This window comes from Cinclus cinclus, chromosome 7, assembly GCF_963662255.1.
Source record: "Cinclus cinclus chromosome 7, bCinCin1.1, whole genome shotgun sequence".
Lineage (NCBI taxonomy): Eukaryota > Metazoa > Chordata > Aves > Passeriformes > Cinclidae > Cinclus > Cinclus cinclus.
Window position 1 is genome coordinate 17,459,201 of NC_085052.1, and position 26,840 is coordinate 17,486,040.

Genomic DNA, 26,840 nt, shown 5'->3' on the forward strand with positions numbered 1-26,840 from the left:
GGTATTTGTGAATTTGGGCTTTATAAACAAGAAGCAACAGAAGAAGAAGGAGATTTGGATATATTGACCATATGTGATATTGACCATAAGCTATTAGTACAATGCAGCTATGAAAGTGGGACAGAATACAGTATGACAATATATTTGGAGTAGGAACAGGACAGTGTTATTGCCTTGTTACAAGGCACTATTAAGAGTTTGGTTTTGAATGTTTTAAGTGTCCCCTTTGTTCAGGAAAGCAGGTATCAATTGGATGGGCAGCAGAGCAAATCTTGTTGTGTTGCAGTGATTAGGAGAATGAAGGATGCTTCCTAAGTGTAGCAAGCAGAAGTATGTGATTTGTTTAGTTTTGTGAAACAGCTCAGACTGGAAGAGCTAGATGACTCTTTTATATAAATAAATAAAAGCTCTCAAGAGAATAATAAAATGTTGGCTAGCGGAAAGTGGTTAGAGTCAGACTAGACACAGAAGAGTTTTCACACAGCCAAGCAGAGGGGAAGTAGAGTTTCTGAAAATTGATCCAAGGAGGTGTGAACTCTTTGTGTAAACTGAGGGGGGGGGGAAAAGTCTGGATAGACCTTATGTGTGTGCTTGTGTGGTACAGACCAGGGGAATAAATAGATGTATTGTGTTACTATCCATGAAGAGTGAGAAACTAGTATGTTCTGGGAAAGTTGACTTTTTTGCTGTAGGTATTTTTAAAAGCACTACCAGTGATTATTTGGATTCATAGTGTAGTTGAAACTATTTTTCATGTCTTCAAGTTCTTACTTCCCTTTGGATTGCAGGGAGTTTTTAAATCAGTCCATGTAAGATTGTGCTATAGTATTTGTTCATAGTAAGCAACATCCAGGTTGTTGTTCTGCATATGTATAAACCTTTAATAAAGAATATTATTTCTTCATGTCAGTAGTTTCTGAAGACATTAAAAGGTTTGTTGTTTTTTTTAAAGGAGGGTGTTGCTGGTGGGTGAGAAATCCTTTATTGCTGTCAGTGTGTGTATACTGTGATCTTCCGCATTGTTTGTTTACTGTCACTTGGATAGTACATAGATAATAGTACATAGGATAGTACATAGATCAGTGTATGATAACTGAAGCTATTGCCTCTGTTTGCAAAGTCACTTTGTTCCATTTTTAAAAGAGCAAATATATTTGGAAAATAACTGCTAGTAACCACTACTTAATATATTTCTTACAGTATAGTTGGTATTTATTTTTGGCAGCAGATTTTTTTATTTGGCTGGTGTGCAAGGGATTTTTCCCTTCTTAACCTTAAGAGCAGCTCTGTTGTACATATACAGAAAGACTTTGTTTCAGACCTCTTTCATAATTGTCAGAAGCAGTAATATAATTACGAATAAGAAACTTACGAGCCAAGCTCAGATCTCAACTTCCATGGATGATACAGTCTGCCACTTTAGAGTCCTTGACTTACCAATAAACTGTGGTGATGAGAGTACAGTATATTACCAACATGAAACAGAACACCTGTGCCTAAGTCCATTTGTGAGACTCTAGCTACACATTCTGTATAATAGAAGTAATAAAATAATTGCTTGTTAATGATTTCTTTTCACTTATAGAAACAGCAGTCACTAAAACCTGATTTGTAATATCACAGGAGGAATTTCCCTTATGCCTTATTTTTTTGAGCTTTTCTATTCCTGTTTAGCTTGATAGATGCATCTATTTAACTGTTCAGTGAGCAGATTCTTTTAGCAGTACCCTCTTCATCTTCCTTTAAAAATCAGACTTTAAGGAAAACAAATTGCCTATTAATTTCTACAGCTCTCATATTCCACTTAAACCGTAAAGTGTGTCATTTTAATATGTGTGTCTTTTAATGATCCACTTAATACAGATTATTTAATTCACATTAAGGGTTTTTTTTCCTTGAATACCCTGTTTTAGGTACCAGGGATTGGGTCCAACAGTGATTGTTTGTCCAGCTACTGTATTGCATCAGTGGGTAAAAGAATTCCACACTTGGTGGCCTCCATTTAGAGTTGCTGTGCTTCATGAAACTGGTTCTTATACAAAGAGTAAGGTAATGATTGACATCCCTTTTGGAATTCCTGAGGCTTTTTTTTTTTTTTTTTTTTTTTGGTCACTAGCAAAAGAAAATCTCCTGTTGCTCAATGCTTCTGTGTAGGAAAGAGCTTGTGCTCTTTCTCTGAATGTATTGCAAGAACCAAAAGTTCATTGTCTTGTGTAGATTTGGTAGTAAACTGGACTCAAAGGGGAATGACAGGGTGCACATTATGACAGAGACTTGCCTGAACAAATTAAATGTATTAACAGTTTTCTTGCTTGAGTTTTCCTTGTTCTGTATTCCATGCTAGGAGTTTATGACAAGACTGCTTGTACAACAGATAAATGCCTGTAGCACTTGTGAATTCTCTTGCTGCATTTCTTTGCATCACTCTGTCATTGATCTGATATTTAATGTGTTTTGCATGCATGGGCAATTTCTCTTCAGTTAGTTGCTGTCAGTTGGTATCACTTAGTCTCATTTTCTTAATGGCAGAGTTACTTTTTTAGTTTTCATTGTTTCAAGCAGTGCCCTGATTTTCAGTTTTCTTTGTCATATGCATGCCTTCTTAGTCTGTTTCTTAAGTTGGAAAGCCTTGACTTCTCTGAAGTTTCAAACTTTGGTGCCTTGCAGGAACAAAACAAGGAAAACTTAGATTTTTATTTCCCCCTAGCCTTATATTTCAGATGTTTAAATGGATTTTCAGGATTCAGCAAAGCATTTTTAAATTTCTCTTTAAATATTTATTGAATTTCTTGTAATAACATTGAGATTACATGGTGCTTAATTGGACTTGATTAAACATATTCTGAAGTAATTGATGCAGTTACAGTACATGGCAAAAAAGGAGTAGCACAGTCTAATGTGCTAATAGCTTCCTGTTGTTGAATTAACTTGGTGTGTTTTCAAGCCCTAAAAGTCTGTTGACCTCAATAACATGGTCGCGCGTCTTCCTGAATTAAATTGTGTGTGCTTATTTTGGGCTGTTTCTTAATTAATGGACTTGACAGACTGACTCCAATGTTTCCATCTGCAGGAATAGAAAGGTTTCCAAGATTTCACCTTCCCATTGTCATCCTTCAAATGCATATTCAACAACTTAAAACAAAAGATACAAGCATTTCCAGGCAGATTTAGAGAACTGAACCTAATGCCTCATCTTCTAAGATCTGCAACAGTGCTTTAAACAAGTGACACTGCTGATAAGGTCTTAACCTCATGCATGTTTTTTTTCCTAGATGCCTCTTAATCAGTGAAGAGCAAGCTAATGTAAGGGAAAAAAATCCAAGTTTCCTGTTCTTCTTCCCCTTACACCTGCCATAAAAGGTTGCTACTAATAAATTAGCATAAGTAACACTTGTACACTGAAAGTATATCACATAAAATACAGGACAGGTGATATATTCCTGCCTAGGATTTCTTTTCAATATACTTTTGTTCTATGAATACTTTAGTTCTGATCTTAGAACAATTCCATCTGCTGATAATCTATGGCATTGCAGAAGACCATTTTTGCATATCTTGACTTTGTAATACTCATCCAGGGCCCATTCTGCCCTTAAGCTCTGGCATAAGACATGAAAGAATAAGTAAGTTAAATAAATAAATACAAAAATAGTAGTTAGACTACATAAGTTCTTTGAGATAAATTTTACTTAACCAAAAACGAACTCCCTACTCACCTGTAGTCTCAGTGTTGCACAGGCCTGTTTGGAATTAATTGACAAATCCAGGATTCACCTGTTCTGTTTGTGTATCACAGTTTATCACAAGCCAAATGAGAAGATTTTTGTGCTGGACAGCTCCAGGAGAGGGTTGGGGAACTTTATCAGCTTTGGTGTGAGAAAGGTTATTTCAGCCTCTGAAGAGACAACAATTTTCTGAACCAGTGGAGGAGCATTATTGTGCTCCAGACTAACTGAATATCAGACAGTGAAGATCTTAATGGATTTTGAGGACTACCTTATCCTGTAGTGGTTGGCCAGCAGGTTGTGGTAAAACCTAGTATTGCAGCTTGTTCTCTGGAGTCTGTGAAAGAGGGGTAGGTGATTTCTAAGGAAGAAAAATTAATTGTAAAACTGTTGCATGAGAATTTTGGAGAAAAAGGCTTAAGCAATGACAGACTTCCCATAAGGCAAGACAGTATTTCATAGCAGAAACAGACAGCAGCTGAAGTTTCATTTGATAAAATTTAAGTTGATGTTTTAGGTGAGTTGGATGTATGTAATTTTTATCATAACATTGTCAGGAATCCTGAAATCTTAGCAAATACTAAATCTTTCAACACTGGTGAAATCCTGTGCTTTTATGAATAGGCGTTTTCTGGTGTACCTTGTACACAAGCCCTGTTGCAAGAGCCTGTCCCCCAGTGCTTCAGAGTTGCCCACAGAAGTATTTCACTTGACAGTGAAGAGTAGGGAAGACATCTGTTCTGATTGTTTCACCATAAATTGATTCTAGGCAATACTTCCTACATCTGTTCAGTTAGTGACACTTCTTTCTTGTTACAAATGGACTTTGAGCAATGTGGTAAGTGAAAGGCTCTCTGTTTTTTACCTTTTTACCAGTCTGTTTTGGTTTTCTTTACAAGCAGTTATAGGATTTTCACAACAATAGTGTGAAATAACAGCCTGAATTGTGAGCACCAGATTGGCTGTGTCAGCCTGTTTCTGCTCAGTCATTGAGACATCTCTCTGCTGTCATATTTGTGTAGATTTTAACATATCCTAAAGCTTCAAAAGAGAGACCACTCCTTTTCTTACAGAGAAACCACTTACCACTCTTTTCTTAAGAGAGACTATTCCTTTTCTTATATAACAATGGTAGAAAATTTTGATAGTAAAGGAGGAAAGTGTAAATTTCTTAGACTATGACTAAAGGCCTTCAGCTATCTATAAGGGAAGGCAGATTGGTATTTTAGATGATGAAAGGAAGACACAGTAGCGAGTTGGAGGGATTTCCAAGACTTCTGAGCTTGTTTAAGGCATTCAGATGAAATGTAAAACTTGCTCTTTTATAAAGTTATTATTTGTGATTACAGAAGATTATTTAGCACTTCTATGATGATAAATGTGCTTAAGTTGGAGCAGTAGGTGAACCAGGTTTAAGTGATAGTCTTCCCCTGTAATTTCAGCTTTCAGTTTGAACAAGGTGTACAGCATTTGTGGCTAAATGTCCTGTGGTGCTGTCTTATGCTATTAAGCTCCTACAATGTTTACACTCAAATCTGATCTGTAAACATTGAGTTCTTTGAGATCTCTAAGCATGAGAGGAAAAAAAGAAGTAAATGTAATATATCATAAGTGCTTTTTATTTATGGTATAGAATAGAAGGTAAGGAGAAAAGACTTATATAGTGTTGGAAAAAAGCCTTCTGTGCCAAGAGGTTGTCCTGTTGTTTTAAAACTTCTGTTGGCACATGAGCATTTGTAAAATTTGCAAATACAATGTAAGAGGCAACCTGAACTTTGGTTATCTTGTTTAACATCACATTTGGAAGTAGGCTGTCTTTTTTAAGTTCAGGGCTGAACTTTTAATTATTTAATCTTTGGAACAGGTACCAGTGAGGTTAACAATTCCTTCTGATGTTAGTCACATAGCATTTGTAAATCTGTAACTTTGTATTCCCTTACTCTGGTCAAATGCAGGACACACAGTGCAGCCCTAGAAAGTAATTATCAAGTTCATGATGCTTGCAGCTGTGAAAGCATCTGTTTGAGGATGACTTTACACGTGGATAATTTTAGACCTCCTTGCCTCACAGTGGAGTAGAGTACATAATCTGCATGTAATAAATAAATTTCAGAGGCTGCAGTAATTGGCATGATTGCATAGGGAACCTGTATTTTAGCCAAAGGCTCTATTTCTGAGTTAAGGACCAAACTCAGTTAAAATTAGTATCGTGCTCCAAGAAGTAGCATTCTTGTTAAATATGTAATAATAAGTGCTTTAGCTCTTTTTATTGCAACTTTTACATTATTAAACATTATAATGTGTTCTTTTGAAGCCTCTTCGTGGTGCCATTTAGGATTTTTTGTTGGGGCAGGGAAATAATAAAGAGGTTTTATATGTTGAATTTATGGATCCTCAGACCTAATGGTTGGTTATGAGATGGTGATAAGCCTACTACAAAATGCACTTTTGATTCACAAATGATATATGGTTGGATAAGTGACTAGATAGTATCTCTGACTTCACCCTTGCCTCAAAGGTTTAGTGAATTTTGTAGTTATCACTAGTCTATTTCTCTAAGTTCAGTCTTAACATGCACATTTATGTCTAAGAAAATTACCATTTTAAATACATAATACATAAGATTTCAGGCCCTCTTAATTATTTTTAAAATATTATGAAAGAAAAAGAAATATCCTGGTTTTGTACCTTCAGAAACAAACTTGTAGGTACATTGAGGTACCAACAGGAAAAAAGCATTTGCATAGAGATATGTCCTTAGAAAAAATCATAAACCTTTTAGCCTTAAGAAATGGTGCTTGCCAAAATTCATCCAGTCTTTGTACATCTCATGTGCACCAGTGAAGACAAGGCAACACCATCAACTTATCACACCAAGGTTGGGAGGAAATACTGTCTCTGAATTGTAAAGGCCTGAAGTACTGTGCTGAACAAAAATGCAAGTTCATAATTACTCAATCTACTCACATGTTCCTCTCTTCATTGGCATCAGATAAAGACTGGAGTGCAGAATTTAAAAATTAGGTAACTGCTGTGTAATCTGGCATTAGTAGGATATGTCTCTCTCAAGCACACTTTTTTTAAATTAGTGTAACGGTACATGACCTGAAATATTTCATTGAAGTGTATTTCCAAAGAAAACCTAAAATTTAGATATGCCTTAATCTAACAAAACAAGAACTGTGGACTAAAGAATACATTGTAAAATAGCTTAAATTATAACATAGCACACCCTCAAGAGTTTATGTCCAATATTAGATCTGTTACCATGTTTTAAAATATTCAGAATTTTTCCAAGAACTGCACCTAAAGTGAAGGCAACCTTGAAAAAGTACCCAATGCAGTAAAATGAGACTTAGTAAGTGTTGTAGTGTGAGTTGATAAAATTGTGGTGTTCTATTTCTTCATTGTCAGCACAAATCCTTGTTTATTAAAAATTTAGCTTGAAGGAAACTTTAATTAATTACAGGTTCAGTAAATCCTGACTAGGATTCTGCCTTGGTGTGTTTACAATGAATGGCCTTCATGTGCCTGTGTTTCACTTCTGTTCTCTCTGCTACCTGACAGCGTGATTTATGGCTGTTGTTTTCTACCAGTCCACTGTTTGCCCTCTAGGAGGGATTGGTCTCTTGAGCCTCCATAATAACAGCAGCACTTTCACAAAACATCTTTTAATGACAAGAGTGTAGCATTCTGTAAGTCAGGCTAATTGCAGACATACCCTATTAATTGCAAAAATTAGGAGAGGTTACATATTTTACAAGCTTTTAATTTTAAATCACCCGAGATGATTTGTCTTAAGTGTTTGGGTAGAGATGTCTACAATATTCTATGACAGACCATTGCTGAGACTCAAGAGAAGTTGCAGACTATGGATAATGTACCAGATAGAATTAGGCTTTGGATGTCCACACCTGCAGAGAAATCCTACACTGTCTGTAATACAGATTGTTCTAAAGATTGCATAGTCTCTTGAGACTCGTAATACCAACATTAAATAATGTGTTGTTGTGGTTTTATCAGCAGATGATAATCAGAAAGCAGATATTCTTGAACAGTTAAAAAGAGATTTTTGACTCTTGGGGTGTGTGTGTGTGTGTAAGTAATTTTACACCATCTGAGTTTTTGACATGGGTCAAAAACCCATTTGTTTTTAATTATTTTTTGTGGGTTGTTTTTTAATTAAAGACATTTCTAGTAATAAAGGGTTTGTCTTTCCTTTAGCAAATTTTGTAGCTATTGTACTTTCTGTTTTTCCCTTACCATCATCTGCTGTTTAAGTCTTCTAGATTTATACATGGAGGATAAATGCAATAAAGATGAGTCCTGGACACTATCAAAAGTGATATAGACTGTTCCTGGCCTACATAATTTGCAGCTATAAAGGCTAGTAAAAACTTGGGGGAAGGTTAAGGCTTACAAGAGAAGCGCAAAATTTGAAGACTGATAGCACCTCTATTAACCCTGTAACAAGAAAGATTAGACAGAATGTAGGATTAAGCAAATAGATTTTTGTATTTGTTTTTCAGTATTTCACTTGTTTAATTTTCCTCTAACATCCATGATCTTGCTTGCAGTACACAAAGCTGGATCTGTGAAGTCAATATAGGAGAACTTGAAGAAATCCATTACCTTAATCAAAGCAAATGTTTGTTTTTTCAGACATTGCCTTTTAAAAATTGCAAATAAAAAACACTGTTTCCTTCTGACCAGGCTTTTGGTAAATTCTAATTTGCTATAACACAGTATTCAAGTGTTTAATTCTTTGAGAGGTGAGCTAAGAATCACATAATCAAAATCTTGCATATACTTATTTTCTTTGCAAAGTAAATTATAGATCTGCTTTTATAATACTTTTTATATGTTCCTTGGACAGCAAATCTCTATGTGTGGAAGTCTGAGGATTCTGTTTCACAGACAATGTGCACCTTTTGTTTTTAGGTGAAACTAATTCAGGAAATTGCTTCATGCCATGGAATTTTAATTACATCTTACTCATACATTCGACTGATGCAGGACAACATCCACACCTATGATTGGCATTATGTCATTCTGGATGAGGGTCACAAAATCCGAAATCCAAATGCTGCAGTCACACTTGCATGCAAGCAGGTACTTTATAAAAATAAATTTATGTGCCCTGGAGGGAGGTTCCAATATCTGATAGCTTATAATAAAAATATATGTTTGATCATTAATAAGGAATAAAAGCATAAATCACAATGGTCCATGTTTGACTGTTTAATTTGCTTAACATTTTAATGAATTTACATGGGTAAATTTACCCAGGTATTGCAGAGGAAAAAAAATAGACGTTTTAAATTGCACAGTAATTTGCCAGTAGTGATAAATGTCAGATTGCTGGTCTGAATTTTCTGCTTACAGTTTATGAACAGCGTATTGCAGAAATCTTTTTTTTTTTTTTTTTTCTCCCATGAGTGTGAGGCCACATATTTTGACATGAGAATTTATTGACGGTGAAGTTGAATATCCTCTGAGACAGGAGGCAGGATACACCAGGAACCATGAAAATAACTTTCTCTTGATTTTGTGGTTTTTATCAATAGTTCCGCACACCCCATCGAATCATCTTGTCTGGCTCCCCTATGCAAAATAACCTAAAGGAGCTCTGGTCCCTCTTTGACTTTATATTCCCAGGAAAGTTGGGAACACTGCCTGTGTTCATGGAGCAGTTTTCTGTCCCAATAACCATGGGAGGATATTGCAATGCCTCTCCTGTCCAGGTAAATGCATCCAGAATATCATTTTGCTTCAAGGAAACTGTTCCTACTGTTACTGTTCTTTCTAGTGTGACTTCTAAATGTACTTAATGCTGTCTGTTCTAGACACTAACCAGAACAAGAGCTGTGTGTGTGAATTACTGCTGGTTGTGTAAAAAAAAAATCATTCAACTGAGACTGTTCCATTTATACAGGAGTGCAGCTTATATACAAGGTTCTCCTGTCAAAAGCCCTAAAGTTTAAGTAATTAGAAGTATTCTTTGATAGGCAGATAAACAAATTGGAGTGGGAGGTGACTGATCTCACATTTTGATTTACTTAAATAGAACTCTCCTGTTTGTTATCAAGCTTTGGCAATTTATGCAGTAAGAGGGATCCTTAAATCCAGTCTGAAAACAGTTTTTATTTTAAAAAGCTAAATCACATGTTAAAAGTCAGGAAGTAGATAAACTAATTTTGAAAGCAAAAAAATTACTTGGGAAATTATTTTGAATAATTGTCTGTTAATCTCTGTAGTTGTGGTTCTCAGTATTGATGATGGCTTAAATATTTTTCTGTTTTTAACTAGATAGTAAATAAATGGTCTGCATAATAATCTGCAGACTAAGTTTCATATAGATATTATTAAACTTGTATCCTTTTAACTACTGTTTGTAATGTTTTGCTTGCTTGCATTACTGACGTTTCATTTTCTTTTCAAGTTTAAGTACTTCTCTTATATAAGTATTAGTAATTTGCTACATTGGCCTTTCAATTGTTTTTATATATCAATAATTTATTATATTGTTTGCTTTACTTTAAGACAAATTAAGATATTTTGAGCCATTATTACAGTTAATACCTATCTCACACATCCATTACCCCTTATAGAACCATTGCTCCATTTAGAGCCAGAGTGACCTTTAGTTTATGTGATTGTAGAGGTTTTCTTGTACTGATTTCTTTTTGAAGTCTCAAGTGAGCATTAACCTTCACTTACTGTCTGGTAACCACCCTTGCTTCTTTTTTGATCTTCAGTATATGTATTAGCACTTTTTCATAAGCATGTTGATTTTGTACAGATTTATTCTCACTTACTTCTTGGATTTCTAAATTAAATATCTTATTTTGGTCTCTTTTGAAGAAAAATCTAGGGTATCTGAGGAAGCCTTACTTACTCAGTTTTATTGTTGCTAACATGCAATTCATGTGGTGTTGAACATGTAACTATAAATCCATGTAAAATAAACCATCGAATTTTATTAGGATTTTCCTATTGCTAGTTGCTAAAATTAATATCAAGAATCAAAATACAGCTTGTGCCTTTTCTTCCTTTTTCAGGTAAAAACTGCTTACAAATGTGCCTGTGTGTTACGGGATACCATAAACCCCTACCTGCTGCGAAGAATGAAGGCTGATGTAAAAATGAGCCTTTCACTTCCAGATAAAAATGAACAGGTTTGCTTATTTTCACTACTAGGTCTGAGTCTTCTGCCTCCCCAAAACTCCCCAATTATTTGGAAATAATTTGTGCTAGTAGCAGATAAAATGCTGGTTTAACTAAAAATTATGTTCAGATCTTTCAAGATTCATGTTCTTTCACCATTCTACTGAGTATTAAATTACTGCTGTCTTGGCAGGGTTTGTATGAGCTCACTTATCTAAAAAGTAAAGGATAGATGAAGTGTAGTCAGAGCTACTTAGTACTGTCCCCTTAGGTCTCAAGTGCATTGAAATGAGTTGTCTGTCTGTTTCCTTTTGTACTGCAGGAAGCAATTCAGCATTGTTTCCTGTCATAGAAAGATTAATTTAGCAAATGAATTAAAATAATGGGGAAATACTTGCTGGCAGTTGTTCATATTGCAAGCTAGCTGGCTGTACTTTTATAATAAATTTTCAAAATACTAGCCTTGTGGTGTGAAACTTGTTTGCTTTACTGCAAGCTGGTGTTTTTTTAGAAAACATTTTCATTCAAAGTAGAAGAGGTTGAAAGTATTAGTGAACTGGAATTCCTACAGATACTCACTTCTAGAAATTATTAGCTTCTTCTTCAGGTTTCAGTGCTTCAGGCTTTCATGATCTGTCCTGACTCCTTTCTTGTCTTCTCCCTTTAAAAGAGAAGTGGCCATGTTAGTCTTTGTATGACAGTGCTAAAATGTACATAATAAAGAAATAGGCCATACTGTGTGTTTGCAGTCTGATGATATTTTTTAAACCAATTTGTGAATTTCTATATACTATTTTTAACCAACTTTTTAACGTCTAGATATTAAAGAGTCTGGGCTCCTTAATCTAAAAAATGTGATCATAGTTTAAATGAAATTGATTTTTGGTCTTGTCAGTCACAGGGCACTACTTCAGTTTGATTTAGAGCATAATGTTGGGTGCCTTGCAGGATGCAGTGAAGTGATTTTGTTCCATTTTAGCCCATCAGAACACCTGAGAAATCATTATATTTCATGCTTAAGGTCTAAAGACAGGACAGGTCACGTCTGCTAAACTTCTAAGATTATGCAAGTTGTAAAGGATGTGACAGACACACAATGGAAAGAGTTCATAGTAAACATAGCTTTGAGAGAATGCTAACGTTGCACAGTTACCTCATTAAAACTAGAAAATGGCAGCACTTCCAAAACTAAAGTGATTTGAGGGAAAATCTTAACTACTGGGAAAGAGCACATAAAACCTGATGAAACTCATCGTAATGATCATGTTCATTCTCTAAAAATTCCTTTTTTTTATTTCTAGTGATTTCTATGCAGTGTCTTTTAACTTAGAATTTCAGTATGTCAGACATCTGTGAAGTTTTATTGTAGCACGTGGTAAAATTCTGAAATTCACACAGGTTGGGTTTGAGTGGTTGATTCATTTTGCAGGTCCTCTTTTGCCGTTTGACAGAGGAGCAGCGTCAAATCTATCAAAATTACATCAACTCTAAAGAAGTTTACCAGATTCTCAATGGAGACATGCAGGTGAGCATTAATAAGGATAGTGACAGATAAGGTTTGATGGATAAAATCATGGAATGGCCTTTGCATTCTTCTAGCTGGTTTCTGAGCAATAAGGGAAGCAAACACATTGCTCTCTGTTCAGCTTTTGTAGTTTTTTGGGTTTTTTTCTCAGAAATGTTAGATGGAATGTATTTGAGTTAGTGATCCATATGTAGTAACATGACCAGATAAAAGTAGGAATGGAATGAGCTTCACAATATGTTTGTGATCTTGGGAACAAATTCTGGCTTTTTGGAGGACCTGTTGTAGGTAACAGTATGCATGCTTTTAACTAATGGCCTGAGTGAAGCAAAGGAAAAGCATAGTTAGTCCTGAGAGTACAATTCAGGTATGATAGCTTTGTTATGCAGCAGTTGATCATTTCACAGTAATAACAGAAAGCAGAGCAAATAGCAAACATCCTTGTTACTGTCTTACTAGTCACTTCCCAAAATCTGCCTCCATCCTCACAATGTAAGTGTTGAACTTGCTGTGACCAGGTGAAAGGTGTAATTGGGGTGCAGTTGCTGGCTGCTGCTGCCTGTGTGGAATCTGCTATTCCCTGTGACTCCTATGTTGCCCACAACTGGTTTGTTTGACATTTTTATGCATGTGATGGATGTGTCTCCCTTCCATTTTAGCCCTTGTTTGTTGGGGGAGAGGTATTAAGTGTTGGCTGCAATGTGTAATTTGCTATATTTTCTTGTCTTGTGAACTGTGAAATCCATTCTACCTGCATACCCAGTGTCTCCAATCAGATGTAAGGTCAGCACAGCCATATATATTGCAGTCCCATACGAAGAACACTTACTAGTGTTTTGACTTTTTTTAATTTTCCAAATCTCACAAAGGTATAGTGGGCAAGTTTTTTCAAGTGCATAACCATTTTAGTTATCCCAGTGTAAATTACTGTAAGGAGCTTGTTATTTTAGAGATGGCTTGTGCAAGACTATCTGCAGAAATTTCTTAAAGATGCTACAGAATGGGCTATCATATTTACTAGGGATCTGAGAATTTTGAACAGTAAATTCCAATGCTTTTATTAGATATTCTGTGATGAAGAAAACAGCAAATCCCAGCTGAAAAGCAACATTTTAAAAACAAACCATAAATTATGGGCAGGCTTATCCAGCTTGTAGTGCTAAAAGATTGAGGGATTCACTGTTTCAAGCTATTCATTTCAAGCTTCAAATTCAAAAATTAATTTCAAGCAATTCATTTTTCAGAATATTCAGAAGTATAAATAGCACTTGTAATATTGTTGAATGAATAACTGTATAGAACCTTTGTAACATGGCATCAAAAGTGGTAATTTCAGTTTTGTAAGTCTGTTCAAATATGTTAACTCCCATATTCTTTGTTATCATGCATTCTGGTGGGTATACTGACTATCCTCAAGGTCTGTCTTAAATTACCTGCTAATATGGTAGGAGTTGGAAGGAAAGACATAATTTCAAGAAACAATTTGGTGGAATTTTTCCTTTTGAGTAAGAAAACTATGACCTTACAGCCAGGTAGGGACTGGTTTTACTAGTAGGGAAATTACTGTAGAATTCTCTTAACGTTGTCACCAGAAGAGGCTCACAAGTGCATAAAATTTAAATCTCTTTCTTTTGTACTGATTTTTCCTAAAACTTTCCCTTAAACAAGTATTAGCATCAAAACATTATTAAAAAAAAAAATGGTGAGTGGATTATCTATTGCTGTTTTTCTTGTCCACAACCCATATAAATACAAATATTTGTCATGAAAATATAAATGCTTTTCTCTGGTATTCTTTAGATTCTCTTAGGACTATCAACTTTGAGAAAGATTTGCAATCACCCTGACTTCGTTGCTGATAGTCCCAGAATTTTGAAGAGTGTGCCAGATGCTGAAGCAGAGGATCCAAATCAGTTTGGATATTGGAAACGTTCTGGAAAAATGATAGTGGTAGAATCCTTGCTGAAAATATGGCACAAGCAAGGTCACAGAGTGCTGTTTTTTACTCAGTCCAGACAGGTAAGATAAGCTAATTGTTTTTCGTTTTAGCTATTGCTATTACTTAAAATGTGTGAGTTCCAAACAACTTCTAAGTAGAACCACCTTTTGTAGTGTCTTTCTCATAAAATAAATATCTTACTGAAAAAGTTACTGAAATGACTGATGTCTTCGGAATAATCAGAGACCAAACTCAGTCAGCTTTACTGGAATGACACAGCATTGTGGCAGTGGCCCAGTTTCAGTATACTGGGTCCAAGCTGTATCAGCTGTGCCCATATGCTACCAGGCTGTCCCTGCTGGGTAGTTTCAGGGTTGGTCAGTTTGCATGCTCTGTGTAGTGCCTGTGCAGGTCTGATCCTCAGAATCACTCCCTCTGGGACAGTGGCATACATAGGCAGTGACCTTAATTTGCTTTCCCTGTGTACTTGCAGTTTTGTCTTCCTTCTGTGGATTTCCTTGGGATGCTGCAGTCAGTCTGTTTAATTGTCTTAAAGCTATGGCCCTGGGCTTTCCAAACCAAGCACAAAAACTCTGCTGCATTCAGCTGTGAAATAATTTTTCTCCATTTACATAAGTTGGTTTTCTGTCATTTAAGAAAGTTTCAAGTTTTTCAATATCATAATTTTTTGATTGACACTGCATTAGTACCAGAAATTCCTATAGCTTCGTCACACACATGCTCAGTCTTCATGTGTGGATTTCATTAAATCTTTTCCATCACCACAGATGATGCAGATACTTGAAGTCTTTGTGAGGTACAGAAACTATTCCTACCTCAGGATGGATGGCACCACAGCAGTAGCTTCCAGACAGCCTCTTGTAACAAAATACAATGAGGTGAGATGTTCCATCCCACACATGAACACATATTAATGAATATGATTGAGTTCTTCCATTCCTTTTTGTTCTGGTTATAAGTATTCTACTTCATGTTGGAGACACAAAACTGGGGAGTTCAGTGAAATGAAACTCCTATCTCTGTGAGAGAGTGGAAAATGTAATCTCTTATTTCACACTTAAATTGGGTTTTCTGCTTAGGAAAGAAACAAGTTTGAGAAGGGGGAAAAGGAATTTTATTGGATGACAGTAAATGAAATTTAGATCAGACTACATTTATTTGTCAAAATAAATACTAGATGAGCAAGAAAATGTATTCCTTCTCTTGGCATCCTTTGCATATAATGCTGATACAATAATCCAGGAAATAATTATATTTTAATGTTGCATTTTGGTAATTCTTGCTCTAGTAAATTCTCCCTTGTGTCACAGGACGAATCCATATTTCTTTTTCTCCTAACGACCCGTGTTGGTGGCATTGGAGTTAACTTGGTTGGTGCTGACCGGGTTATTATTTATGATCCTGACTGGAATCCCAGTGTAGACACACAGGTGAGTTTGATTTATTACATTTCATTTACCAGCTAAGTTGAAATAAAACTGAAGACGAAATGACACTTATCTCTTCAAATAGTGTTAAAGCACTATGTTGCTCTTTCCTAAGTTGCTGTTCCCAGCAATGATCACTTAGGGTGCAGCTCCACATTACGATTACGTTTGTGGCAAAGCCAATTTAAGTGGTTCCCACCACATCCCCTATATGCTGTTATACCTTACCACTCTTCAGTATTGTTGATTCATGTAGTCAGTTACCGTGCAGTTAAACAAACAGTTCAAATGGCCTATGTTTTTAAAAGAAATAAACCAGATGCTTCTGAAGGGAAAGAGCTGTGCAAGCTCTTGAACAGGCAGGACTGTTGGTGGTGGCAGTGCAGGGTGAGAAAAGGAGAACAGATGCTGCTCAAATTGGCTTTCTCACTAGATAATGATATGTAGCCGTGACCTTAGAGAGCTGCTCTAAGCTTTTAGAAGTTGTTCACTATCTCAGGGTGGGATAAGACTCTGATTTATCAAATCATGCAGCAGTTATGTGGTGCTTACAAGTTTGAGAGGAAAAAGCTTTTTTATAGAAATCCTATGTAGCTCTGAGTTCTGCAAGTGTCTGACTTAGAGTGCTCTGTATTAGTGGTTGGTTCAAGATGTTTGTAGGAAAGATTTAAGTTAAAGAAGAAAAGTTCAAAGGAAAGGAGTGTATTAAAGCTCTATTGTGAAACTTCTTTCTAGAATAAATCTGTATAAAGTACATATTCTAGGTAAAAGTTCCAATTTTAACATAAGCTATTGATAATTTTTGCATAGATTTCTTGGTACAGTTACAAGACTTTCTAGATCTCTTTCCTCTCCTGCTGAGTTAGTAATCTTATGCTCTAGAACTACCACTTCTTGAAGTATTTGTTAAATGTCCAAACTAAGTTTGAAAGAGTGCTACCACTCTGTCAGACACATTTGAGAGGCTCATGTCTGGTAACCAAACCTTTTGTGTTCCAGGCTCGGGAGCGTGCTTGGAGAATAGGCCAAAAGAAAGAGGTGACTGTGTATAGGCTGCTCACTGCAGGTACTATTGAGGAGAAGATATACCACAGGTCAGTCAGAACGATTTCTTGGATACAGCTGCATGCTCAGGAGAATCTTTGTAGCAAATCCAGAGTGGTGTAGCAGTCACATACCTGTGCATGTGCACCCATTGCTTGTAATCCCCAACCTTGGTCATGATGGGCATGTTCCAGAAAACTTCCAGAAGTTACTTCTGAGAAATGGGGAACCTTTTTCTTATACTAGACTCCCAGCTGTACTGCTCCATCCCTAGCTGCAAGGCTCGTATGCTAAGTGTACTTTAACAGTCTGTTCAGCAGCTTTGTCCAGCACATCTGGAATTCACTGTAAAACAGAGTATGAAGCATAGACAGAAAACAGTGAGCACCTTATTCAGAACATGAGACTCAACAAGTCTGAAATGCAGATTCAAATCATCAAGTTCTTTATATTCTCCTTGGGATGTATCAAGATGTATATGGTACATATATCTATTTACTACTGTGCAAACCCAATTTGATTTTATTCCCAATTCATTCCAAAGTGAAAGAATTAAATCCCAATAACTACCAGTCATATTCATGTTATTTATTCCAAAATGTAGCTAAAGCCTTTAATGTGCTTGTATTTCAGAATCAATGAAATCTTTTTGGTTTGCATTCCCATTCAGCTTTCTCAGTAGTTAGCTTCGCTCACATGAATTCCAGACGATTGTATATGGGAATCCTGTGTCTAGACTTCACTCTCCAGAACTGAAATACCCTCTTGGAAAATTCAGATGAACAAAAAGCTCTAAATAATGAAATTCCCACACTTACTGAATGCCTTTTTTTAGTCTGTTTTGCCACATGGACGCAAAGCATATGCTCTTGTTTGGTTTGCATCCCTCTGGCACACTTCTGCTTGAACAAGTCTGACTGCATCAAGGAATTAGACTCTTAATAGTCAGGACAGCCATCAGAAATTCATTTCTTTCCAGAACAATGCAGTGGACCTTGAACTTTAAGAAGTTGTCTTCTCTGTTTTCCTGTGTTTTCTTGCCTGCAAATGAAAACTTAGCTTTTGACCACTGGGTTTAAAAATAGTTTCCCTGCTTAATGTCAGTAGAACCAAAAGTGTGATAAAAACTGTCGAAGAGAACTGATTTCCAGTTTCATTTAGGGATGCATTTTTTGTACAGAATAAAACAGCTTTTGCTCTAGGCACTGTGCAGTACAAATGTGACGCAGAAGCAGTTTTACCAGTACTAGAAGATTTCTTGCAGCTTTGTTCTCCTACAGATTTGTTCCTTTTGGTTCTCTGCAGGTGGGCTCTTCTCAGCCACAAGTCTGATTCCCCTTTTCCAGTGCCTGTCATCCAGTCATCACCATCAGACTGAGTTACTCTGCTGCTTTTGTTTCCTCCAGTCAACTGAACCCATACAATGTTGTCATTTTAAAAAGCTCTTGTTTTTCTTTCAGGATCTTTCTGGTTGTTTTATTGTTACATATGCAAGCTTTTCAATTTTAATGGACAAAAAAGTTCGAGCTGTGAAGTTATTTATTGCTTAGTTAAAGGATGCCTCATAGGATATCTCAGGATGGTGGTTACCTGTTGTGTTATGGGGTTGTTGCAAAATAATAAATCCCTGTGTTTAGCAATTTACTTGGTTATTTGAAAGTTACTAACTCAAGATGGTCTTTTGGAAACTAACATCATCTTCCCACTGCTTAATTGTTCTGCAGGGTAATGTTTGTGCTTATAGTTTTCTGTTTAAGTACTGTACTCAGTACTTAAACATAGCTAGACATTGTTTCATGCACAAAATACTTTTTTTTCTCTTTTAGACAAATCTTCAAACAGTTCTTAACAAACAGAGTGCTGAAAGACCCCAAGCAGAATCGCTTCTTCAAATCCAATGACCTTTATGAACTATTTACTCTGAACAGCCCAGATGTGTCTCAGGGGACCGAAACAAGTGCAATTTTTGCAGGTACGTGGTTTTTTCCTATTTGTTTGGAAGAAAAAATGTCTTAATTGTTAATTAAATGGAAACTAATTTCATTCATCCCTCAGGTACTGGTTCAGATGTTCAAGTCCCAAAGCCACCTCATAATGGCACTTCTAAACGTGATGTCCATCTTGCAGAAAATAGCTTACACAAGAAGATCAAATCCTCCAATTCCTATTCCACCACACACATGAAAGATTCTCCTTCTAAAGCAATAGAGATGAGTGAGGAAACCAGGGGAAGTGTGGAAGCCTTTGACCCAAATAGCTGTGCAAAAGATAATGCACAAGCTGCTACTGATATAAATTCATTCAATAAAAGCAAGGAGGAATGCTTGGAAAGTGATGACAAATGCACGTCCCAGTCGACGCCATGCAGTGCAGGGTCTTCAGAGAATGCCAAATGTCTGACTGCCATGGTGGCTGCTGAAGGATGTGAAGCAGCTCATGCAGATGCCAGGACGGATCTCAGCCTTACCAGTGATGCAGCTGGCTCTTGGGAAAACCAGGATGCTAAAACTGAAGATGGGCAATTTGATAATAATCATTACAAGTGTATCTCAAAAACAAAGCACAAGGTGGATATGCTGTCACATGACAGCCACAAAGATAAGTCTAAGAAGAAACATCACAAAGATGCCAAATTTGAAGGAAAGCGCATTCCTCATCTAGTCAAACAAAAGCAATACAGAAGGGAGAACTGTGACGAGCAAGACTCAAAGAAAAATGATGATTATGTCTTGCAAAAACTTTTCAAAAAATCAGGTAACTGTTGTTGTTTGGGTGTGTACTAAACAGAGGCAAATGAGGGAAAGAGCAGATCTGTTACTCTGCTGGTTAGATCTACAATACAAAACATTTTTGTTCTGTTACTTTAGTAGAACATAAAATGTTCAGTGTTAAAATTTAATCTAAATTTAATTCCAGTTGACTTTAATTCCATTTAGAAGTTTGCTAATTACCTTGGCACAAACTGTTCAGAGAGATCCGCATTTCTGAGTATAGAAGTATAGGCAGTGTTTCTCCTGGATATTTCCAGGATATAATCAACCTTCATTTACACCAGGGTTTCACTTCTGTCTTTCCTATCCGTAACAATGAAATGATCAATTTGCCCACATAATTGCCAGGTCTGTTGTGAATAATGACCTCATCAGCACACCAGAAGTGATTTGCTGTCAGATTGATTACTTAACTGATAAAGAAGGGGGTTCTCTCATTAGAAATTACTACACTGATGTGCTTAATATAATCAACCTGAAGAAGGAAAAGTGCCATTGTGGCATTCACTGAAAAAGTGTTTGATTTTCTCATAAATTAAGAGATGTCCTCCCTCACCTTTTGTATCCTCTGGTTTTAGGGGTACACAGTGTTATGAAGCATGATGCCATTATGGATGCTTCCAATCCAGATCATGTGCTAGAGGAAGCAGAAGCGAGCAGAGTGGCCCAGGACGCCTTGAGAGCCTTAAGACTCTCTCGTCAGCAGTGTTTAGGAGCTGCTTCTGGTGTGCCAACCTGGACAGGCACGAGTGGTCTTGCAGGTGCACCATCAGGAATCAAGTGAGTTCAGTTCTCACTCTGCTCTCCCAGAGACAGAGGAGTTGCTTAGGATGTTAAAGATTTACATGTTTTGTCTTGGAGTAACATGCATTGAAGTCATCTGCATGTTTTATATTTAATATAGACATGAAAGCATATTACATGCCTAGGTAGTCCATTCTGAAGTACAAAGAAAGCATTATTGTTGCACAGTGGAAGAGAGCTTAGCAGAGGGCTCTTGAGAACCCTAAAACACAAACCCTTCTGTCTTTGAAAAAAGTGTCCTAGTCATTTTGAGAAGGATATTTCACGGAATTAATTCTTTCATGGGTTTTTAGGAGTCGGTTTGGTCAAAAAAGAAACTCCATGCTTCTTTCTTCACATTCCACTTGTGCATCACCTGCAAAGAAGCACAAGGTAAGAAACACAAGCTAACATTTCTGTTTTAATAGCGGATATATGCACAGTTTTATGATTTATGCAATACATCTGACTTATACTGTAGATGTGTCATGCACATTTGTTGTATGATTGTGAAGGATTCTAGAATTTTTAGTTACCTGTGAATTTGATTTTTTGTTTTGATGAAGTCTAGTTAGATGCAGCAGTCACAAATTGCACTGTGTTTTTGTTTGTTTGTCTCAAGACCAGCAATGCTTTTGTTTTGCTTCCTAAGTTCTACAGTTGAGACCAGAATACATCACCTCTTTATTGTGTATTTCAGATGACCAAGTTCTGAGTGGTAGTGTTTGTTATTTAAGTCTAAACAACAGGCATATTTTGTTGAGTAGATTCTGTGGGTCTCAGAGTGCAACTTTACCCAGAGTCTGTATGTTTATTTGCAGGATGGAGATACAGTAAGGAAACAAAATATAAAGAAGTGTAGCTCCAGTGAGCACTTCAGTGGAAAATCTGGAGAATCGTCATCTAGTGCTCTGGACTCTTCATCTTTACTAGCTCGTATGAGGGCAAGAAACCACCTTGTTTTACCCCAACAGACAAGGAATGAGGGTGATGAGAATCATCAGCCAGCACCCGCCCCAGTCCAGGGTTCGACAGAATACGATGAGCTGCTTGTGGATCTGCGCAACTTCCTGGCATTCCAGGCCCGCGCGGACGGCGAGGCCAGCACTCGGGAGCTGCTGCAGGAATTTGAGTCCAAGCTGCCTGCAGAGCACTCCTGTGTCTTCAGAGAACTGCTCCGCAATATCTGCACCTTCCACAGGAGCCCAAACGGGGAAGGGGTCTGGAGGCTAAAGCCAGAATTCCGGTGACCCTTGATCTGTGAAGGCACCTCTCTTGTGTCCAGCTGACCACCATTCTCCTCTCATAGGAGGGACATTGTGTGACTTGGAAAGTATTTTGTATTCCTGAATTAATTAATGCCTTGAACAGTCAGTGGTGCAGGACTTGTTGCAGGCTTAAAGCTAACTTAATTTCTGATTTATACTATTTATATAAAAGTGCCATCTACCTCATAGATGAAACAATACAAAGTATCAGCACCTTTTCTTCAAAAGAAATCTTAATATAAATGGGATGAAAAACATATGCTGAGCTTTTATTAGAGTAAGAAACATGGATATTGCCATGGGTTGAAAGACTTTGATTTCTGTGAAATTCCAGAGAACTGCTTCCTTGATTTTCAGTTTATTACTTGAATGGTCGTAGGGCACACAAGTGTGCCATCAAAAAAAAAAAGAGGGGAAAAAAAAGGGCATGGGGGTAGATGACAGTAGTTAGCATGAGAGGTTCACTTGTATTGACAAGTACGTCAGAATAATTTTATGTAGCTTTCATCAGTAGTGAGAATTTTGTTGTAGTGTTTAACGAACTTGGGAAATAATTCTAATGCCATGGAGGTTTAATCACAAAAAATGGAAAGTGTGTCAGGACACTGAGTTAACTGACAATTGAAAATTATGGAAAACTTACTGTAATTCCAGAACACCTATTAACACCATAATCAGCAAGCCAGTTGCAGTCTCATACACCACTGGCAAGTGCTCCCTCTACTGTATTCCTTAAAATGGAGGTGACAGTAACTGTTATGTTTGTCACAGGTTGTGCACTTAAAACTGAAATCTCATTAAATGTTCATACGTCTCGCTGTGATTAATGTCCAGTTACCTCCTAGCACTTAAAATTTTATACCTTAACTTAGATTGGGGTGTTAGCTGCTGAGAGGGTCACTGTAGAGATGCTGAGAAGAGTGTCACTGTGTTTTACTCACCATAATCCTTTTTGGGCATAGTTGGATCATATATAGAAGTTACATGTCATTCTTCTATGAGTAGGGAAAACTTAAAGTTTCCTGACAGTTGGGTAAGTTCTAATACCAGTTATTTGTAGAAAATCCAAGTACAGCATTGAGTCTGTCTTCAAGGTACTCGTGTGCTACACAAGGAAATTTTAAGGTGGAAAATGTGGACAGATTTTGAGAAGAAAACCACATGGTTGCAGCAACATTAAATTACTGTATGGCTTAAACTAGGGGTAGTTAAACATGCCTAATGTTTTTCCTATCCCTAAGCTATGGAAAGTTGAGTTACTTTTAACTTTTTTGTTCACTGTGAAATTATCTTGTTTACTTTAAATGGAAGTACAAATATGCAAAGATGAATGGTGAAGCAAGAATACAGACTTTGCAATAAGAAACCTTTTAGAGACTTAAAATGGCTTTTCTTCTTTTGCTCAGTGATAGAGATTTGCAAGAAGTGATGCTTCTTGGCTTTTCAGAAGCTGGAATTGGACAGGGTGGACAATTCGTTTGTTCTCCTACTAGCATTTGAAAATGGGACTTCTACCATCTCTTTCTCTGATCCCATTTATGTTCATTTACATTCCCTCTTTCAAAGAAAAAGTGAAACAAGGAACTTGGGCTGCAATTGCTGTTGATATGAATTGAAATGGGTTAGAAAAAGAGTAAAAACAACCAGATTTTTCTGTCATCTTCAAAGCTGTAGGGAATTTGAATTGATATGTGTGTAATGTCCCCATGCATCTCTACCTATCCCAGCAAGAAACCAGGAATTCAGCAGTCAGCAGAACTGCTGTTGTCACTTTATCTGTTGGTTTTGGTGTCCCGTTTTATTTATACTCCCAATTTTAAAGACGTAGTTCCTGTATAATAAGGAGAGTTTGCAGATTCTTGATCTGTTAATGTAAATAGATTTGCATGTACATTTTATGAATTCTTGGCTTTTATGGACTTATTAAAAAAGGAAAAATGAAAGTGTGTTCTAGAAGTTGTTGGCACTGGGAAGAGTGGGCAGAGAGGCATCTTCTCATGGATGCTATGCACTGACCAAATAATTCATATTATCTTTACTTATATTTCCATTATTCATACAATTTAAAATTATGCATCCTAACTATCCTTTTCCCAGTACTTGCATTTGTTGAAAATCTTTGAGGACTGAATTAGTACTAATGTAATACTAAAAAAATATTTGTAAGCAGTTAATCTCAAAAGTATATGAGATTAAAGGTTTACAGACTGATCTATAGGTAAAAGTTATAGAATATAATATAGCTACTATGAATTTTATTATAGAAGAGTTATTTCAGAAAAATTGTACTTTATTCCATAAAACATATGATTTTTGTTTGGTTAGCTTTACCTATGTAAAGTGAATTCCTTTCACATCTTCACAGAATATCTGAAGCAGTTCCTCAATAACAGTGTTGCATAGTCAAACAAATCTTGTATTTTATCTGTCTCAGTTTCCAAGTACTCAATGCTGTAGTGGATAGTTGCTACTTTATTTGTTCATTATTCCAGAGCCCACTCATGTGGAATGCATGTGTTCTTATCTCTTGTTTTCTTACATCAGTAAAAGGAGGGGATAAAGAAAAATCAAAATACAGATGTTAATTTAGGAATCAAGCTGGGGAAAAAAAAAAACAACACTAAATCCTACCAAGGCAAGACATGTCAGCATAGAGCAGTGATTATAAACTTCAAATTTAAAAAAGCATACCACAGGGAACTACTGAAAATTTCTTCCCTGTAAAGACACTAAAAGCTGAGCACCATGCTACTGTGGGATGTGACCTACCATCCACACAGCTGAGCAGACAAATGCACTTGAATAAAAATCTAGAAAGCTGAATAGTAGAAACTTTGATTACTCTGTAGCAGTTGTGGAAACTGTGTATACTGCTTAGGTAAAACATGCTGAATTGATACTTTAAGAGCAGAAGTTAAAACATCATAATTGTTCCTTCTGGTTTCAAACCATATTTGTAAAGGGGGAGGTAAAAAAACCTTGTTCATGATGATGTTTTCCTTTGTCCTCCCATCCCATTCTCCTTTCACATTATTCCTGGTGCTTACTCTCCTGTGTTCACCCTTTTGCTGAAGATGTATAGCCAACCAATACATCTCTGGTATAGAACTAAATTTTGACAACCTTAGCTAAAGGTTGTAGGCCTTTGACTTTTGTGGACTATAATGACTCACCACAAAAGAAATGAAAGATGCTGGCTGGATAGACTGATTAGAAATGGTGATTTAAAACGGTATTTTTAAATGCCTAACTTCTGTTTGTGGCTCAGCTTCTTCTCAAAGGGCTGCCCCATGTGGAATTGAGTCTGTTGCAGATAATAAATGTCATCCTCCCAAATAAAGCTGTAAAAAAGTGGGGGTTTACATTTGCAAGTTTTGACTTCAGGTGACAGTCACCTATAGACAATTGTACTCAGGTCATAAGGTCAGCTCTGCTTTTGATTCCAAGATTGCTAAACTTGGCTAAATGTTACTGTCTTCTACTACTGCAATCCTCTGCCTTTCAATAGGCTGTAAGAGAAGGGACAAACTTGAATGTTATTTTTTTTTCTCCTAAAATAATTTTACTTTTAAAGTAAGGAACTGGGTAGATGAATAATTAATCTGGTGGGATAATATCTAACTTGAATTCTTTTTGCATACTGCTGTGATTCATATGTAAAATCCAGTCATTACAGCTTAAGCAGTTTTCTCTCTTGGAGGAGGTGTTAAGAACAGTGGAACAGCTGCATCTCAGTGATTCAGCAAGGAAGAATGATGCAATGTCTCTTGTGCTGCTGGTGGATGTGCCTTCTCAAAAGATATATAAAGATGGTGAAAATTTTAAATATTAAGGGAATGAAGGGACTCTAGCAACTTTATCCAAATTCAGCTTATTTCCAATGTATGGGCTAAGAAATTACTAAATTTTTCCTAATTTTTCCTCATGTTTTACATTGGGTGACATAGTCACTGAGATGATTAAAAATGTGCTTGGTCTTTTAGGAGGAGGGGATTTCTGAATGTCTGCAATTTCCTGCTATAAACCTCTGGGTAGCTTTGGATGCAACATTAATTCTTGCATTGGTTTCTCCATCTGATGGATAGTCTTTAGAGGGAAGCAATACATCTTTCAGGTCCTTCAAAAAAACTTCAAGAAACAATAGCACAGTACAAAGAAGTCCTGGTTGGAAAAACAAGTAATACGGAATTTTATTGTCTAGATCGTTAATTCAGGAACTCTAATTCACACAAAACTATCATACAAAATTGCTGAGAGTGCAGTTTTTGAAGGGCTTGCATAGGGCACATGTCTAGGAGTCAGGATGTGCTGGCAAGTCTGCATTGGGGAGTTTATCTCCTCTGGGAGAGGTATTTATATATTAGATACGTGGTAAAAACACTTTGCTACTTAGGGCCATTTATAATGTCCATGTTCCAACAGTCAGGCTAAATGCTGAACATACTAAATTCTTACTAACTCAGTGGCTCTCTCCATCTACCCAGCCCTCCCGGGATTGCTATTCTAGGCTCTAGAGTGATGTCATCACTCCTACTTCACACAGTACTGCTGATGTGGTACAGTCCTATGCCTTCAGCTGAGACTTAGTAGATGAAGCTTTCCTTAGTAATTCTTAAACTTGTTCTGGTTGCCGTGGTTTTGGTACCTCTCCTACCACTAAAAGTAAAGAGGAGTCTGACGTGTTTCATGCCAAGGCCATTCCTCTTTTCTTTTTCAAATGGGCCTAAGCTGCTATGGAACTGAGTGAAACACCTTATGTTCTTGCTCCCTGCCTGAAAAAATCCAAAGATAGTAGAGCATCATTGTTTCATTCACAGAGCAGGAAAGTAATCTTCTTTTCCCCAGAGAGAATAGACCTGTAGTGAGTCATTAAATTAGGAGCTACAGAACCAGCACAGAAAACTTAGGAAGTGTCAGGCAATTGTATTAAGAAGCAACTGCCAGCCTGCTCTACCCATGGGCTCTTACTGTTCATGTTAATGAGACGCAAATGAGAGAATGGAGGGTGTGTTCTGACCTGAGCTCTTCCTTTCTGAACGGGAGGGTTGGATTTGTCCAAACTTTATCAAGTTCTGAAATGCACAATGAAGGCTCCCAAATTTGCTCTGCCCACTAATGATACCATGCAATAACCATGCTTTTTCAACATTGCTATCCTATATTCACCACA

General features: G+C 36.7%; 1 protein-coding gene across 1 annotated transcript in view; it reads left to right on the forward strand.

Moving 5' to 3' along the window:
* ERCC6 (ERCC excision repair 6, chromatin remodeling factor) overlaps nt 1-23,738 on the forward strand; it is a 43,471-nt gene extending 19,733 nt beyond the window's left edge. Inside the window, exons 8-21 of the mRNA XM_062496225.1 lie at nt 1,914-2,049; nt 8,667-8,837; nt 9,293-9,469; nt 10,787-10,903; nt 12,322-12,417; nt 14,218-14,436; nt 15,145-15,255; nt 15,688-15,807; nt 16,804-16,898; nt 18,675-18,820; nt 18,904-19,602; nt 20,198-20,399; nt 20,717-20,795; nt 21,224-23,738. Of these exons, the coding sequence (XP_062352209.1) occupies nt 1,914-2,049; nt 8,667-8,837; nt 9,293-9,469; nt 10,787-10,903; nt 12,322-12,417; nt 14,218-14,436; nt 15,145-15,255; nt 15,688-15,807; nt 16,804-16,898; nt 18,675-18,820; nt 18,904-19,602; nt 20,198-20,399; nt 20,717-20,795; nt 21,224-21,652 (2,797 nt within the window). The 3' untranslated portion in view covers nt 21,653-23,738. The remainder of the gene's footprint in view (nt 1-1,913; nt 2,050-8,666; nt 8,838-9,292; nt 9,470-10,786; nt 10,904-12,321; nt 12,418-14,217; nt 14,437-15,144; nt 15,256-15,687; nt 15,808-16,803; nt 16,899-18,674; nt 18,821-18,903; nt 19,603-20,197; nt 20,400-20,716; nt 20,796-21,223) is intronic.
* Nucleotides 23,739-26,840: the final 3,102 nt, after the last annotated feature.